Source organism: Sinocyclocheilus rhinocerous, unplaced genomic scaffold (assembly GCF_001515625.1).
Source record: "Sinocyclocheilus rhinocerous isolate Xijiao unplaced genomic scaffold, SAMN03320098_v1.1 scaffold974, whole genome shotgun sequence".
In the NCBI taxonomy this organism is placed as follows: Eukaryota; Metazoa; Chordata; class Actinopteri; order Cypriniformes; family Cyprinidae; genus Sinocyclocheilus; species Sinocyclocheilus rhinocerous.
Window position 1 is genome coordinate 337,430 of NW_015627262.1, and position 16,776 is coordinate 354,205.

At 40.1% G+C, this 16,776-nt stretch overlaps 1 protein-coding gene across 1 annotated transcript in view; it reads right to left on the reverse strand.

Annotated features, from left to right (window-relative positions):
• Positions 1-666: 666 nt before the first annotated feature.
• The window catches only part of LOC107726590 (capZ-interacting protein-like), a 31,379-nt gene continuing 15,269 nt past the window's right edge, over positions 667-16,776 (reverse strand). Inside the window, exons 2-6 of the mRNA XM_016536235.1 lie at positions 11,941-12,024; positions 11,557-11,625; positions 11,368-11,436; positions 8,005-8,208; positions 667-2,502 (exon numbers count right to left, since the gene is read on the reverse strand). Of these exons, the coding sequence (XP_016391721.1) occupies positions 2,074-2,502; positions 8,005-8,208; positions 11,368-11,436; positions 11,557-11,625; positions 11,941-12,024 (855 nt within the window). The 3' untranslated portion in view covers positions 667-2,073. The remainder of the gene's footprint in view (positions 2,503-8,004; positions 8,209-11,367; positions 11,437-11,556; positions 11,626-11,940; positions 12,025-16,776) is intronic.

Below are 16,776 nucleotides of genomic sequence, written 5' to 3' on the forward strand. Positions count from 1 at the left end.
CTTTGGGGCAACAAGCCCCGTGTCAACAAGCTTTGCCCCCCTAAATTTGAATCGTATCACACCAAACAAATTTGTGTGCAATGCGCAGCTTGTCCTGTGGCTGTAATGAAAAAAAGTCATTCATTGTGCCAGCATAACTTTTATGTCAAGAGGAAATTACTCAAAGCGAGAACGCATGCAGAGACCACGTGCTTCAGAGAGAAGCTTCATATATTCATCAGAGCTACACCAAAACAAAAAAAAAAGATACAGGAAACGAAAATATTTAATTTCAGTCACGTTCACGTAGTAAGAAATAAACTATCCAAGTGTTAGTTAGTATCTGTCTGTGCAGGACCGGTCTCCAGGGAAATTCGTAACGGCACCCAGGATGGAATATGCATAAGGGCATCTTCCATCACCCTGATGCATGGGTGGCAATACACGTCTTGGGAGCGACACGTTGCGTGTGAACTCTTAATCGCTTGTCACCTAAATAACCTTCAGAGATATGCTTTGAAGTTGATGCACATCTGTTTGTTTTTCTATGATTTAACCAATCAGAATAATTTTTACCGAAGTAATAACATCACTATACTCTAACAGAGGTTAGTGACAGCCACATGTGCAGAATCGAGTGCATTTGGTTTCGTTTTGAGCAAAAGGCAAAAGTAATTAGGCTTGTTGTAACTAAAAAGTGAACTATTCAGTAAAATAGCAAATTATTATGTCAATCTATTCAAATGGGAGGGGGGGTAACCATGTTACCTGGTTTGCTCACTTCAGTCAGTGGAGTCAGTCAGTGATGCTTACATAATAAAGGAAAGCATCTGGTAAGTGTAAATAAAGCTCTTTATTCAGACTTATATGGGAAGTAGTAGATCATTGATGCAGTACAGTAGCTTTGCTGTCACAGTGATACATTTCAGGCATTTTATTTAATAATAAAGTATCTTTCCATAGCAGCAGTGGAGACTGCTGATCAATTTTGGCTGTCGCAATATATCTGCCACTATGTTCTTTGTATTGTTTATATTTATCTTGTTATTAAAAAACGGTGAATTTTAGTACCATCAGAACCATCAGAAAATAAAAGTGCAGTTAGTGACTCGTGATTTTGCTACTTTAACCACACCCTCTCCACAACCCTCTCAGCCAACTCAATGTCAGTGAACCTAAAACACTCAAAATGACTGATAAATCATTTCTGAAGTTTTTATGAAGCATTTCTAGCCAACTTTTGCTGTTTACAGGGCCTAGGACTATCACAGAGGCATGTCAGATATTTCAAATTAACCAACAGTCAATAAAACTACACCTATTTCAGTGATATTTGACACTTTGTAAACTGAATAACATGAATATTCAAACAGGGTGAAGGCTGGAAAAGTACTTTTAAAATAGAGAATGCTCTCCAAAGGTGAAAGCGTTCCTGTTCTCTGAACAGCAAATAAGAATCCAACATACGTTTATTTAAAAGAAAAAAGCAAGCAAGATAATCGAGGCATATAAATAACTCAGACATACCATACAGAGTTTGAATAGAAACTCAGGGTTTGATATAACGGCTTCATTTTAGCTATAAGATCCCACCTGATCTCTTGAGAAAACATAACTGTTACACATTTTTGCAGTTCGTGGCACATTTGTACAGTTTGATTTGTAAAAAAATATATATATTTTTTTTTAAAGGTCCACCACTAAACCTAACCAGCAGTGGGGTGCAAGGAGATTGTACAAAAACATACAAATGAGATTGTACAAATTCACCACCAATACTCCAAAACATAAAATTGCAACAAATTGCCATGAGTGTGCTGATAACATCTAACCCTTTGTTTAATGTTTGCTTTAGCAATAAGTCCACAAATCCACAGTCCTAAAAGAGAAGAATTCAATCCTGGCATTCAGACTTTGTCATTCTTCATCTATACTGGAGTCTGTTCTCAGCGAATCCACATGAACGTTTGTTAGAAACGCTATTAATTCAACTGTGGTCGGCAATAGCCTTCTCATTATTCTAGCTTGCTAAATAAATGCTTATGTTGCGAAAAAAAAAAAAAAAACATTTTGATGACCATTACCCTGTTACTTCTATTCTGGGTTGTTCTCTGCATCCAGAACTTCCTTGTCTTCTTTCACTTCTGTCCTGTCCTCTTCTGTCTCTTCCTTGTCTTCTTCTTGAGCCTGTTTACAGTCAGAAGGTTCATATCCTCCCTTATTTAATTCCTCCTTACTTCCTATATGGGTTACTTCGGTCCCCTCATTTTCTTGGGGTACATCTAAGTGCTCTGTCCTGTCTTTTTCCTGTTGTGGGCCATTGGTGGGTTGAACAGAGTCTGTTTTATCTTCAGTATCCTCCTGTGAAGGCCCACCAAATAATTCCCCTTCATCTCCATTCTGCTGTTGACTATTTGGTTCACATGGAGAGTCATTTCCCTCGTTCCATTTTGTCTCCTCACATGCTGACTTCCTGTGTTGTCGTGTGGGCAGACGTCGCTTAAAAGACAGCCTAGCTCGATTCTGTGGGGTGAATACACAAAATCAGACTAGCTGAGTTTGTAAAAGTTGAATTCATTCATAACTTTAATAAACTACAGACTACAACTGACATATTTACTTTGTATCAAAACTTACTTACGTAGTCGCCATGCTACATAAGCAGCATGCTAACTGGACAGATCATAAATGAAACTGGAATTGATTAAATGAAAAGGAAAATGGCTGCAACACCACGTGCCACACAAATAGCCCTCGTCATATTTACCACACAGCAGAGTGTTGCTAAGCTAACAACACAAGGCTGTGATAAGCAAAAAAATACACAACTATTGCGTAAAATCAAGGATCTAACCAAATATTTTTGATTTAGGGGGACCAAATGTAAAAGTTTAATCAATCGTTTATTGAAAAACAAATGGGTTTCACAGAAATCTGAAATTTAGGTGGTGATGTTGTCTATTCCTCTCAACATGATAAAATGGCCTTTTAATTACACTGAACTATTTTTACTTTAAAGCAAAATTATATTCAACATTCTTCTTGACTAATCGACCATCCCAGTTGAGCTTGTTGCAATGCATTCTGGGACCGGTTCCTGGGATGGATACTTGGTTCCAGTGGCAGTTGGTGGAAAATTGTCTAGGTTGGGTGCCACGTACAACAATTTTAGCATATATCCCAGTATGATTTATCCCAGTATAGCAAAAGGGAAAATTTTGACTTGAAACATTTTGAATAAAGATAATTGTTTTACCAAGTTCAAGAGTTTGAGGATGATTCTCACAAAACAATATTTTCTGCTAGAATTTTTCAAGATAAATTAAAACATTAAAATTTCATAATTCACCATTTATTTATACAGTGCAACAGCAAAAACTGTGAGGAAAAAAAATAAATGTCACATTTGTTTAGAGCATTTTCTATAACTACAAGTCGAACTGCAATACCAAACAAGAACACACAGAGTGTCACGGTTCACTACTGTGAGGAGCACAGAGACGCAGAGTCGAATTCAAACTTATAGACTTTAATAATATCCAGGGCACGTGACACGGAGATGCCAACAGACCACTATACCAGTCGCCTTAACCTGACTGTATATAAATGTAGACAGATCCATTCAGAATTATTAAACAGAGCAAAACACAAATTAAAAAGCTAATAAAAACATTCTGAATTTGTCGAATGTGGTGATCTTAAGGCGGCTCGACATCACCAGTGAACAGTTCCTCTGTCAGAGTGAGTACTGATGTCCATATGTATATAAACAGCACTGACCATTGCAAACTCCTAAAACATGCTTCTTCAGCAAGTGTCCATTATGACAAGTTCACACTACAGGATTTTAAGCCCGATTTGCAAATCAACGAGCTCGCCGACAGCGGGCAGTGATCGCGGGAAAATCAGCGCTCGGCAATCTTTATGTGTGAATTACTCAACGATGCGTCAAAGAGGCTCGCTGACGCCAAACAAATATCTAGCATGCTAAATATCTGGAGCTGTCGACCAACTCGACAACACGTGGAATCAGGTGTCGCAACGAGCTACAGCCAATGAGAGAGCAAGGCATGGTTTGAGGTCAGCGGAAGAAGGCCTTGTCCCAAATGGAACACTTCATGTGCGCTTGCGGTCTTACAATAGCCGCCGCGTGTGCGTGTCCGTGTCCGTTAAGTCTACAAGACCGTAGAGTGTCCCATTCGTCATTTTAGCATTGAGAAGGGTTCTCGCGAGCGTCCCCTTTGCGGCCGTTATGCGCCCTCGATCTGCACTTCTGCTGAGCCCGCACTGGGGCGAGCTCCGCAGCAGAGTTCTACCCGACAGTCAAAGCGGCATTACGTCACGAAAGGGCGGACTCAGAGGAAGACCTCGAGGGTTTAGGATGCCATTTGGGACAGGGCCGAAAAACAGCAGCAGCAACATGGCTTTAAGAAGTTTGGACAAGAAATGGAGCACATTTTTTCAGAACAGATCATCACACAAACAACTTGCAGCACTAATTTATTCCGGACGTCCATTTAGAAATAAACAACTCCTGTTTCACTTGTTGTTTTGCGTCATTCCCGTTCAACTTCTTGCGTCTTTTTTCATGACAAAACATGGTTTGGGGACCGTGTAGAGTCGTTGGGTGACAGAGTTGTTGTCAGCTCGTATTCCGGACGTCCATTTAGAAATAAACAACTCCTGTTTCACTTGCTGTTTTGCGTCATTCCCGTTCAACTTCTCGCGTCTTTTTTCATGACAAAACATGGTTTGGGGACCGTGTAGAGTCGTTGGGTGACAGAGTTGTTGTCAGCTCGTGTAGTGTGTGACCCCCTGTTGTGGATCATTTACGTTGTGTGAATACTACAACGACTTCAAGACAGACTTGTCAGTCTGAACAGCACAGCTATCTGCCGACGTTTAAAGTCGTGTAGTCTGAACTAGGGTTTATAAAACACTTGCCAGACATGCAACCATACTGAAAAGTGCTCGTGCAAAAAGCTATCAGAGAGCGCACATACACAGTTTGTCTATTAGCACACTACTAATAACAGTCTTGCGCGTGTTTAATAATGTACGACTCCTGTATGTCACTGGAATAGTCTTTACCTCCATTTCAATCGTCATCCCTCTAAACTTTACTGTTAAGTTACTGGTTTGCTTTATTCAGGCCATCCAGACTAGTCCTGACTTCAGCTTAAAGATAATTAAGAGAGGTATGTTTGTTCCCACCAATCGTTGTTAAATTTTAAAAGTTACATTTATGTATGATGACGAAACCAGGTTAGTGCTAGTCCTCCCTCCCATTGCAGTCCCAGCAATTCGAAAAAAAATAAATAAATCTTTGTATGGAAGTCTATTGGGGCGATTCTCAGCCTGAGTGAAATCGCCCAAAAAGGGGCGGCACTCCACATAATGTGACTTGACGCTGATTGGACTATATATCCTGAGGCAGAACAAACAGTCCAGAACAGTGACAGCTAGCGTAACATTGTGGTTGAATGTAATAGAAAAAAATCCTCCCTTTCACACTTTGGTGGTGCGTCGCCCTATCGCCCTAATGAAGAAACCGCTCCTGCTTGCTACAACGACTTCAAGACAGACAGCAAGTCATGTAGACTGAACAGCACAGCTATCTGCCGACGTTTAAAGTCGTGTAGTCTGAACTAGGGTTTATAAAACACTTGCCAGACATGCAACCATACTGAAAAGTGCTCGTGCAAAAAGCTATCAGAGAGCGCACATACACAGTTTGTCTATTAGCACACTACTAATAACAGTCTTGCGCGTGTTTAATAATGTACGACTCCTGTATGTCACTGGAATAGTCTTTACCTCCATTTCAATCGTCATCCCTCTAAACTTTACTGTTAAGTTACTGGTTTGCTTTATTCAGGCCATCCAGACTAGTCCTGACTTCAGCTTAAAGATAATTAAGAGAGGTATGTTTGTTCCCACCAATCGTTGTTAAATTTTAAAAGTTACATTTATGTATGATGACGAAACCAGGTTAGTGCTAGTCCTCCCTCCCATTGCAGTCCCAGCAATTCGAAAAAAGAAAAAAAAAATCTTTGTATGGAAGTCTATTGGGGCGATTCTCAGCCTGAGTGAAATCGCCCAAAAAGGGGCGGCACTCCACATAGGTATGTTTGTTCCCACCAATCGTTGTTAAATTTTAAAAGTTACATTTATGTATGATGACGAAAGCAGGTTAGTGCTAGTCCTCCCTCCCATTGCAGTCCCAGCAATTCGAAAAAAAATAAATAAATCTTTGTATGGAAGTCTATTGGGGCGATTCTCAGCCTGAGTGAAATCGCCCAAAAAGGGGCGGCACTCCACATAATGTGACTTGACGCTGATTGGACTATATATCCTGAGGCAGAACAAACAGTCCAGAACAGTGACAGCTAGCGTAACATTGTGGTTGAATGTAATAGAAAAAAATCCTCCCTTTCACACTTTGGTGGTGCGTCGCCCTATCGCCCTAATGAAGAAACCGCTCCTGCTTGGTTCCTTCCTGTGATGGTTTCTGCCTAGTTTGACATCTAGGTGGAAAGATTAGGTTTTGCGGACAGAGCTGTTGCTCTTGAATGACAGCACTCCAGTATTGGATTATACTAGATTTTAAGGATGTAAAACAAAAAAGAGGATTTAGTAGTTTTACGTTAAACCTGGACTCAAAGTAACCTTCGACAACCAACAGTACATTAGGCTATTTACAGAATGTAATATTAGCGTACCGCATACAGCAGTTTAGGGGCATTTCTAGCCTTTCATGATCAAAATTGTCCCAATATTTGAACATTTTTGTATGCTGTTATGGATATGTTTACATAAATTGGCTTTGCAGTGTCAAGCTGCTTCTTCGCTGACAAATGATTAAAAACACGTTTTATTTCCTACAGTGGATTGTACTCATCCTACATTGAATAAAATAACTCATCCAGCACTTATTTTGTTTTCTGTCTTATTCATCATCCCGTCAGAAATAGCTGAAAATGATTGTTTGTGAGTCAACTGTCCACATTAATCCAACTGAATTGCAAACAAATCCTGACCTTTCTGTGAATTCCCATTGCATTCCAGAATCAAAGAACGTAGCTCGGCAGCTAAGTACTTCTTTAACAAAATATAAACAATCATGTGTTATTGCTGCATTCTTTTGTGAATGCTCTTTGAAGAGTTACAGAGGGTATGATGCAGAAGTGGCCTGATTGGATTAGAGAGGACAGTCTCTATAGGCTTACACAGAGCTTAAGCCCACAATACTGGCTGCAAAGAGATGTGCACCTTCATGCTGATATCATCAGATCCTCTTCTGCACACATCAGAGATTTTCTGAGAAACAGCAAGCCTGTAAAAGGTTACTGCTGAACTTTCAAGAGATCATGTTTTGCCACTCATATTTAGTCTACAAAAAAATACAGGGTTTTCAATGACAAATTAAAATTAAATGTCCACTTACAGACCAAAATATGTGATCATAGCCCTGCAGTACCAGTTATTATTTACTGATGCAACCCTAAACCCATCACAGTATATTTGGAATGCATATACTTACTGTAAAGTAAATTCTAAGAGAGTATCCCTCACACAATCCAAAAGTGTTGGTATTTTGCTGCAAAGCAATAGTTTTTTTTATTTTTTTATTTTATTTAAATTGTATTGATATTTTTATATATATTCAAAAAGCATTACTACAGAGCTCCTAAGGGGACATGCTGATAGAAACAAAAATATATATATTTTTAAATAAAATTATATTTTAGTGCATTTTTCTGTGTTACTCTGAGAAACTTTCTCTTGCAGAAGTACTGCATTCTCTTACAGTGTACTTACTATTAGTGTAAATATTTTATACCGAATGTAAATGATTGTCACTTCTTTATCAGAATCAAATCTTCGCTCTAAAGGACAAGTTTGTGTCACATTGACGTTACAGTAAGTTCCCAAACAAGAGTAAAAAATATAAATATACATTTTGGACAAAATGTATTTTGGAAAGCGATATATTTTGATATTGATATTGATAAGCTAGTTGACCTTGTTGATGCTTGGCAGTGGAGTACCCTCGACCGGCTGCTCGAAGCTAACCGGCGCCTCATCTTCACAGGACAGCTGAGAGGGCTGCAGGGTGGAGCTCAGGGAGCTGCAGGGGCTGATGGGACTGCAGGCTGTGGGCGGCTGTTTGGACTCTGGACTTTTGGGTGGGGAGAGCAGGACAGTTGGAGAGAGAGCAAGATTGGCCTTAAAGAGAGGAAAGAATGTTTTAAGGCTCCTGCATAATGTTCTTGAATAGAGACAAAACTAGTGGTCAAATTGTTTTTAAATGCTATCTAGAGAACACAGCAGATGATATAATGCACACCTAATGCAACTTACTGATGATACGATGTACATAAAATTGTGGGAGTTAAATGAACAATTATTTTACTTATTGACCTTTAATTATTAAATATGTATTTAGTGGCACACAGGGCAGTGTGTTGTTCAAGACATCCTGTATAAGGAACTGTTGTGCTCAAGGCCGGATTATCATGGTTATGATAACAAAAACCAACCATAAATAAATAAATACATAAATAAATAAAAATGTTGTTACATAAAATAAAATATTTCAGCTAGTTTCTAAGGCAAGGCAACATTTCTCATTTTTGTTTAGTTTAACTTGAATTTCTAAAATACCTGAAACGAAATAAACTAAAACTAATAAATATAAATGAATAAACACTCATTAATAAAAAATGGCAAACTAACAAAAATGACAAAATTACTAAAACTACCTAAAATAAAGTGGAAAAAAAATATTAGAATTTAGAAAAAAAAATCATTTAAAATAATAACAAAAACTATAATAGTATATCAATGATAGTAAAATAACACTGGCTCTAGGGTACTCAGGTTTGAGCCTGACCTGGGTCATGTCTTTAACCCAGTGATCCTCAAATCTGGCTCGCGAGATCCACTTTCCTGCAAAGTTTAGGTCTACCCTAATCAAACACCCCTGAGTTTGCTAATCAATGTCTTCAGGATCATTAGAAAATCACAGGTAGGTTTGTTTGATTAGGGTTGGAGCTAAACTCTGCAGGAAAGTGGATCTCGCGAGCCAGATTTGAGGATCACTGCTTTAACCTATTCTCCCTCTCTCTCTCTCTCTCTCTCTCTCTCTCTCTCTCACACCGATTTCCTGTCAAAATCTCCATTTTCCTATATACTAAATGCAAAAAGCCAATTTATAAAATAAAATAAAAAAACAAGTAATTAATCAAACATATTTGACAAAATTGTTAATAGAAACATAATATTTTAATATGGAAATATAAAATGTAATGTTATACATATAAAAATTATTAATACAATTTAAAAACGATCATAAACTGTATTTAATTTAATAAAATAAGCTATATTTTTAATAAAAATAGAAAATGCAATATACTTAAGTGTTAAAATATTTTTAATGAATAAAAATACATTAAGTAGTTAACATTAAAATACATTAAAAAATAAAAACAACAAATTGTAAGTTATTCATGTTGGTAGAACACTGTCAGAATTTAAAAAAAAAAAATATATATATATATATATATATAACTTTTTTTAAAAGTATTGCTTTTAAATGGAAATTAAAAGACAAGTTCATCACCATTCACAGTAGTACTGTATCTAGGTTCTTAAAATCATCTTTAACTTGACTACCTGTGTCTTACCCATGGTTAACCTCTGCCATAGGCTGCTGGATACAGATTAGGTTTAGTTTGTATTCCACCAGTTCTGCCTAAAATAAATCAGCCTAATCTCAACAAACAAAAAAGGCAACAAATGATCTAAATCTAGTGAGCCATTGACATTGGATGATATATATATATATACACCTCAAGAAACAGCAACTTAAAACAATTAAAAAAGCTTCATTGAGTTCCTCTTGCATTGTAAATTGAAAGATGTTGTTCCGAAATAAATATCTCCTACCTGTACAGGAGAGAACAAGAAGAGAGAGAAACGGCAACCCTTTTGTCCCATGACTGCCTGATAGCTGCTAAGTCGAGTCTAGTACAGCTCAGCACTCAGCAACTGTGGCTAAGCTGTTATCTCATTAGAGTCCTTGCCTGAACCAATTGGAGAAGCGACTGCGGACCTGTTCCTTTTATGAGCAGACGTATCCCATGGACCAATGACAGTTCAAACTAACTAGACACCTCTCGTGACAGATGTGTGGGGTTCAGTTGCAGGTATTGACCTTGCAGGAGTACAATATAAACTCTAGGTGGCAGAAGAGTTGCATTAAAAAACCTTGGCTTTGTTTGCAGAGGAATATCTTTTACTGCAAACTGCACATAACACTGTATACTGCCTACTGGTTTTAAGTAAAAGTGTGTCTAGTTTTTACATTATGTCAGTTTCATAAATTAATGACTAAAAGAAGATGATAAAAAAAATCTTGGTGGATATTATTATGAAGTGAAGTGAAGTGACACGTGGCCAAGTATGGTGACCCATACTCGGAATTAGTGCTCTGCATTTATCCCATCCAAAGTGCACACACACAGCAGTGAACACACACACACCGTGAACACACACCCGGAGCAGTGGGCAGCCATTTTTTGCTGCGGCGCCCAGGGAGCAGTTGGGGGTTCGGTGCTCAAGGGCACCTCAGTCGTGGTATTGAAGGTGGGAGAGAGCACTGTACATTCACTCCCCCCACCTACAATCCCTGCTGGTACGAGACTCAAACCCGCAATCTTTGGGTTACGAGTCCGACTCTCTAACCATTAGGCCACGACTTCCCCAATATTCCCCAACATTCCCCAACATTCAGTTCATTGGTCAAAATAAAAGAATTTGCATATGCATACTACTGTATGTATAGTACACATACTATATACTGCATAAATATCAAGAGTGTTCTTATAGCTTGCCATTCTGAACATTTTAGACCATTGTGTGGTCTTGTTTTTGATATGCCCTTGCAATAGCACATTTTCAACACTGGGTGACAGGAGAGTTTCATAAAAGTAGCAGCAGGTTCAACAGGTAGACTTGCAAAATTCTATGAGTAATATGTTGGTGTTAAAAATAGACAATAAATTGGCCTTTACAAAAAAAAGAGGAGAATATTTCAATTAATGCTGCAGGAAGCATATGCATTTAAAATGTACTGAAAACTCAATTCCGTGCATGTTACATGTGAGTTACTTTAAACATATTTCAGCTAATAGTTTCACGACACAACACATTTCCTGTTTCGTGAATGAAAGTTCACTTCGGAAATGATATGTTAAATTGATAAGCAACCTCACAAACCTGCAAGGTCAGCATCTTTCAAATGCAAATATATGGCAAATGCTTGTGCAAACAGCTGGCTGAAACTAAGATCTTGTGTGAAGTGGATAATCAAGGAAATCTCACCTGTAGTTTTTCAATGAGGGGTGAGCTCTTTATCTTCAACTTAGGAGGATGAGGACAAATGGACACCTTCTGCACCAGAAAAAAAAAAAATTACAAATGGCATTAAGATATAACAAGATGTTTTAACATTAATCGATTATTGATATTTATAACTCATAGTAACTGATGTGTTGACAGTTACATGCTCACCTCTTCATGTTCTTCATCTTTTTGGTTGTTTATCACCAGAGAACATGGGGGTCTTCTCATAGATTTCACCTGCAATTCAGTACCATACAGGTTATAATACATGATCACTAGTGGGATTGAAAATAGAGAATGTACATTCTCCACTGACAAGGCTGTTGGTAGACCATGTAATTGACACTAGGTGGAATCACCACTTGTGTAGACAATAGAGCTTCTCAGTCTTGACGACATTGGCACATGTTGCTTCAGAACCCTTCCTTATTGTTTGTTTTGCCCAAACTATTTAAGTACCATTTAATTCAGTGAAATGAAGAAAAACAAACATAATTTGGATTAGGAACAACCAATAAGAGACTAGCAGAAAGACGTCAGATGTTCCACTACCTCCATGCTTCCTGGCATTGGCATTGCATGGCCTTTAAGTCTTCCAGCCAGCTGAGCCACTGACGACTTGACTGGCGCATCCTCCTGCAAACAGAAAAGTAGAGTCTCTGACTGTTTGTTTCACTCAACGGTGTTGCTGTTGGATGTTCTTTTCTGATGGACCACAGTATCCAGATCTCACTTTATTGACACAGGATCCCACAGCGCCTGTAGTGAAGCTCAGACCACCAAACACAAGCGAGGAAGCTTGCGGGGGGGTGGGGGCGGAGTTCACACCCTACTGCTCATTTTACACATAGGCGTCTTTTTTTGGGCCCATTACATAAGACAAGCATCATGCATTAATGGGATCAAAATTCAGCATGCGCTTGTTTTTACTAGACATGTTTTCTTACTTAAGAACAACTGGAAAATGAAAGACCTTTCAAAAGGAAGAAATGGTTACATCAGAACCACAGAAAGGGGGGTGGTGGAGAGGCTGACTATACTTGGAAGAGCACATTACCACTCTATTTCTGCAGTATGTAATATGTATACTGTGTGCAGTATCTGAAAGTACAATTAGCTGTGATTTCTATAACGAAATCAGATTATTTTCATTTTTAATCAGACTGGCAAGATTTTTTTCACAAAACAACCAGAGACCAGAGTTTGAATCCAGGAGTCATGTCCCATTTCCACTTTCTCTCTCTCCCTCCACCTTCCTTTGAGTTCTCCACTTTTCTATATAATAAAGGCAAAAATATATGTGTAAATCCAACATAAACAAATTTCTATTGGCCTATATCAATTATTTATCAGCTTTATATCATCCATCGGCCACACTCCTCTCTGGTATGGAAGCCTGTTTCCACCTCAGAGCAAAAAATAAAAAAACATGGGGAAATAAAGTTTAAAGTAAGATTTCACAAATGAATTCAAATGATCAAAATGTGAGCAATTTAGTCAAAATTAGAAATTATCAGCTGTGAGATATAAATGTCACATGTATGGTCTTTGTGTTTTTGGTTTTGTCTTTAGTGCCTTGTTGTTTGACCCAGTTTCCATAGTGTGCATATGATTATTGTATTTAGTTCACCTGTTGTCTATTAATTAGCTTATTAGTCCTCATTTGGTTTAGTACAGGGGTGTCAAACTCAATTCCTGGAGGGCCAGAGCCCTGCACAATTTAGATTTAACCCTAATTAAACACACCTGATTCAACTAATCAAGTCTTTCAGGCTTATATAAAACTACATGGTATGTGTGTTGTAGCAGGGTTGAAACAAAACTCTGCAGGGCTCCGGCCCTCCAGGATTTGAGTTTGAGACCCCTGGTTTAGTACTTATAGTCCCATGTTTCCTGACTTCGGTGTCCTGTCTTAACATCGTGCTTGGATGTGTTGCTAGCTTGTTTCTTTGTTTCCCTACGTTATTTGGATTAAAGACTATTTTCCTTGTTATTCCGTCTTTGTGAGTACTCTGTTTAGCACAATCCGTGACAGAAGACAGGACCGCTAACAGTGTTTGTTTTGCGGCGTTTTCTTTTTTTGTTTTTTCCCTCCATCACCATGAGCCTTCCTGCAGTCCAATTGTTGTGCCTGGAGCAGAGGGATCACTCCCTGGAAATCCACACCACGGACTTCATAGAGCTGGGAAATCCGACGCACTACCCGGACCGCTCGTTTTGCGTGTTTTACATCTCAAGTCTTAGCGAGCAGTCTAGAGCAAACCTGCCAGGGAGAGGTCCTTAGGATGATTTCGTCGCATGTGTGGAGTAGGTGCTGGTTAATAACTCAGCATTCACCATCGGCCTTGCAGAGCCTACCGAGCCAGTCAGCCAACACCCAGCCAGACAGAGCTACAGCCTGATTCCACTGCAGAAACGGAGCCTGCACCTGCCACGAAGAAAGAGCCAGCAAGCCCTGCTGAGCCATGTTCTGCCTTGGAGCCTGAGCCCAATTTAATGTCTGACCAGGTGTGTGAGTCAGCAACAATGCCCGTCGCCGAGTGAGTACTTGTCCCGCCCACACTCCCACCGCTGCATGTGAAGTGAATGTGAACCCTGGGAATTGGACTATAATGATGAGGTAAATTCCCTTTTTCTTCTGCCCCCGTTGGTCCCATTCAGTCAGAAACCTCTAGTGCTCCTGCTGATTCCGCCCAGCCCAGAAACTCCTGCGTCTCCTATGGTTCCTCCTAACTCCTGCTCTCCAGTGTTCCCACCCAGCCTCCCTCTCCTGTCTTCTCTCCAAAAAGCAGTCAGTTCCTTAGCCCTGCCTCCACTGGTTCGTGTCAGCCCCTTAGCTCATCCTCAATCAGCGCCATCCGGGCACTCTGATTCACCTCAGGCCATCCAGTCCCCAGCATCGCCTTGGCATGAGGATACCCTGTCTCCGCCTCCAGCCACAGAGCCCCAGACTCCACCTCGGTCCTCCAACCCATCGGCTCCGCCTTGGCCAAATGCTCCCTCAGCTCCACCATGGCCCATAATCCCACCAGCTCCACCAGACTCCTCCTTCCCTCCAGCTCCACCGTTGTCCTCGGTCGCACTGGCTCTGCAGTGGTCTTCCAGATCCACGTCTCAGCCTCAGTCCCTTAAGCCGTCAGCTCCACCTTGGCCCTCCGGACCTTCTGTGTCACCCTGGCTCTGTGTCTCCTCGGCTCCGTCTGGGTCTCCATCTTGGCCGGCTTCATCACAGCAGATCGTTCTTCTGGTTACGTCTCCACCATGGCTCCTCCCTCCTGTGACTCCGCCGTAGAACTGCATGCTGACTGTGGTCTGGGTATACATCTGGCTTCTCTTGCTCCTGGCTTCCCCATGGCTCCTCCCACCCTCCAGTCCCCCATGGACTTTTACTTTGGACTTGGTTTTGTTTGACACCTCTTCTATTCCTCGCCCTCCTCCAGAACCACCCCCCCCCACCCTCTGGACTGTCTAAGGCACAAGGACGCGCCTTTCCGGGAGGGGGGGCGATCTGTCACATGTATGGTCTTTTATTGTCTTTAGTGCCTTGTTGTTTGTCTATTATTTAGCCTATTAGTCCTAATTTGGTTTAGTACTTATAGTCTCATGTTTCCTGAGTTTGGTTGAGTTTGGCGTTGTTTGGATTAAAGATAATTTTTCTTGTTTTTCCATCTTCATGAGTACTCTGTTTAGCACATTCCATGACAAAGTCGCAGTCGTGAGATTTCAAGTCACAATAATGAGAAAAAAAGTTGAAATTGTGACATATAAAGTCACAATTAGGATACAGTAGGTATAGAAAAGAATCAACCCCCTTTAAAATAATCAATTTTGTTGCTTTGCAGCCTGAAATGAAGACGGACACAGTTTTTTTTAACCAGCTGTATTTACTCAGTGCAACTTTTAACAACCATGTGAAGGATATAACACCAACATGTCAGAAAAAACTAAAAAACAGAATCACTGAGTTGGAAAAAGGATCACCTCCCTCCTAAAAATGACTTGTAAAATCAATCAGGTGTAGCTAATCACATTCTTAATGGCACACAAATCCATTTGACTTTCAACTGTGATCAGCTGTGGTCATTTTGATTAGCTTAGCATGAAAAGAGCTTTCCTGGAGCATTTCAGTCCTTGGTAGTGCAACTGAAGCAAACAATCAACTATGAGTGGCAAGGCACTGTCAAAAGATCTCCGGGATAAAGTTGTGGACAGGCACAAGTCAGGAGATGTCACAGCAAAATCCCCAGAGTTAAATCAACTCGGGTTTTCTTTACTAATCCTTAATCATTACTTAATTAATCGCTTAATTATCCCATTAACTTTAACTAGGCTTCAGTGTTACTTTAACACTCTGTAGATTGGAACAATATGTACTCTGAGCAGAGTTGATTTAACTCTGGGGATTTTGCTGTGTACAAAGGGCTTTATCGATGCCTAGAAGCACTGTGAAATCTATTATTAAGAAGTGGAAGGAATTTGGTACAACACAAACCCTCCCCGGATCAGGACGTAGCTCCAAACTGGATGAAAGAGTCAGGAGGAAACTGATCAGAGAGGCTACCAAGAGGCCTACAGCCATTCTGAAGCAGTTGCAGGAATTTATGACAAAGAATGATCATTGTGTGCATGTGACAACAATATCACACATTCTCCACAAATGTGGCTTGTATGGGAGGGTTTGCAAGAAAAAAGCCACTCCTCAAGAAAGACCACATACGTGACTGTCTGAGCTTTGCCAAAACGCACTTTGAAGATTCTGAGGCAGATGAAACTAAAATTGAATTATTTGGCCTCAACACCAAACGATATTTGGTGGTAATATCCTGTTATACTGTCTGAGCTTTGCCAAAACGCACTTTGAAGATTCTGAGGCAGATGAAACTAAAATTTAATTATTTGGCCTCAACACCAAACGATATGTCTGGCGGAAGTCCAAGACAGCTCACCATCCAAAGAACACCACTCCTACAGTAAAGTATGGAGGTGGTAATATACTGTTATGGGGTTGTTTCTCTGCAGCAGGGACTGGAGCACTTGTCAGGATAAAAGGAAAATGAATGGGGCAAAATACCATCAAATTCTTGAGGAAAATCTGCTGCCCTCTTGCCAGAAAGTTGTCAATAGTAAGAAGGTTTACCTTCCAACATGACAATGACCCACAGCACAGCAAAACTGAGCACACAGTGGTTGAAGGAGAAAAAGATGAATATCCTTGCATGTCCTAGTCAGAGCTCAGACTGAAACTCCACTCACCTGCCTATAGCCTTAGTAATCCTGAAGACATTGATTATCTTATTCAGGTGTGTCTGATTAGGGTTGGAGCTGAACTCTTGCAGGACTGCGGCTCTCTAGGACCGAACTTGCCTACCCCTGGCCTAGTCAAAGCCC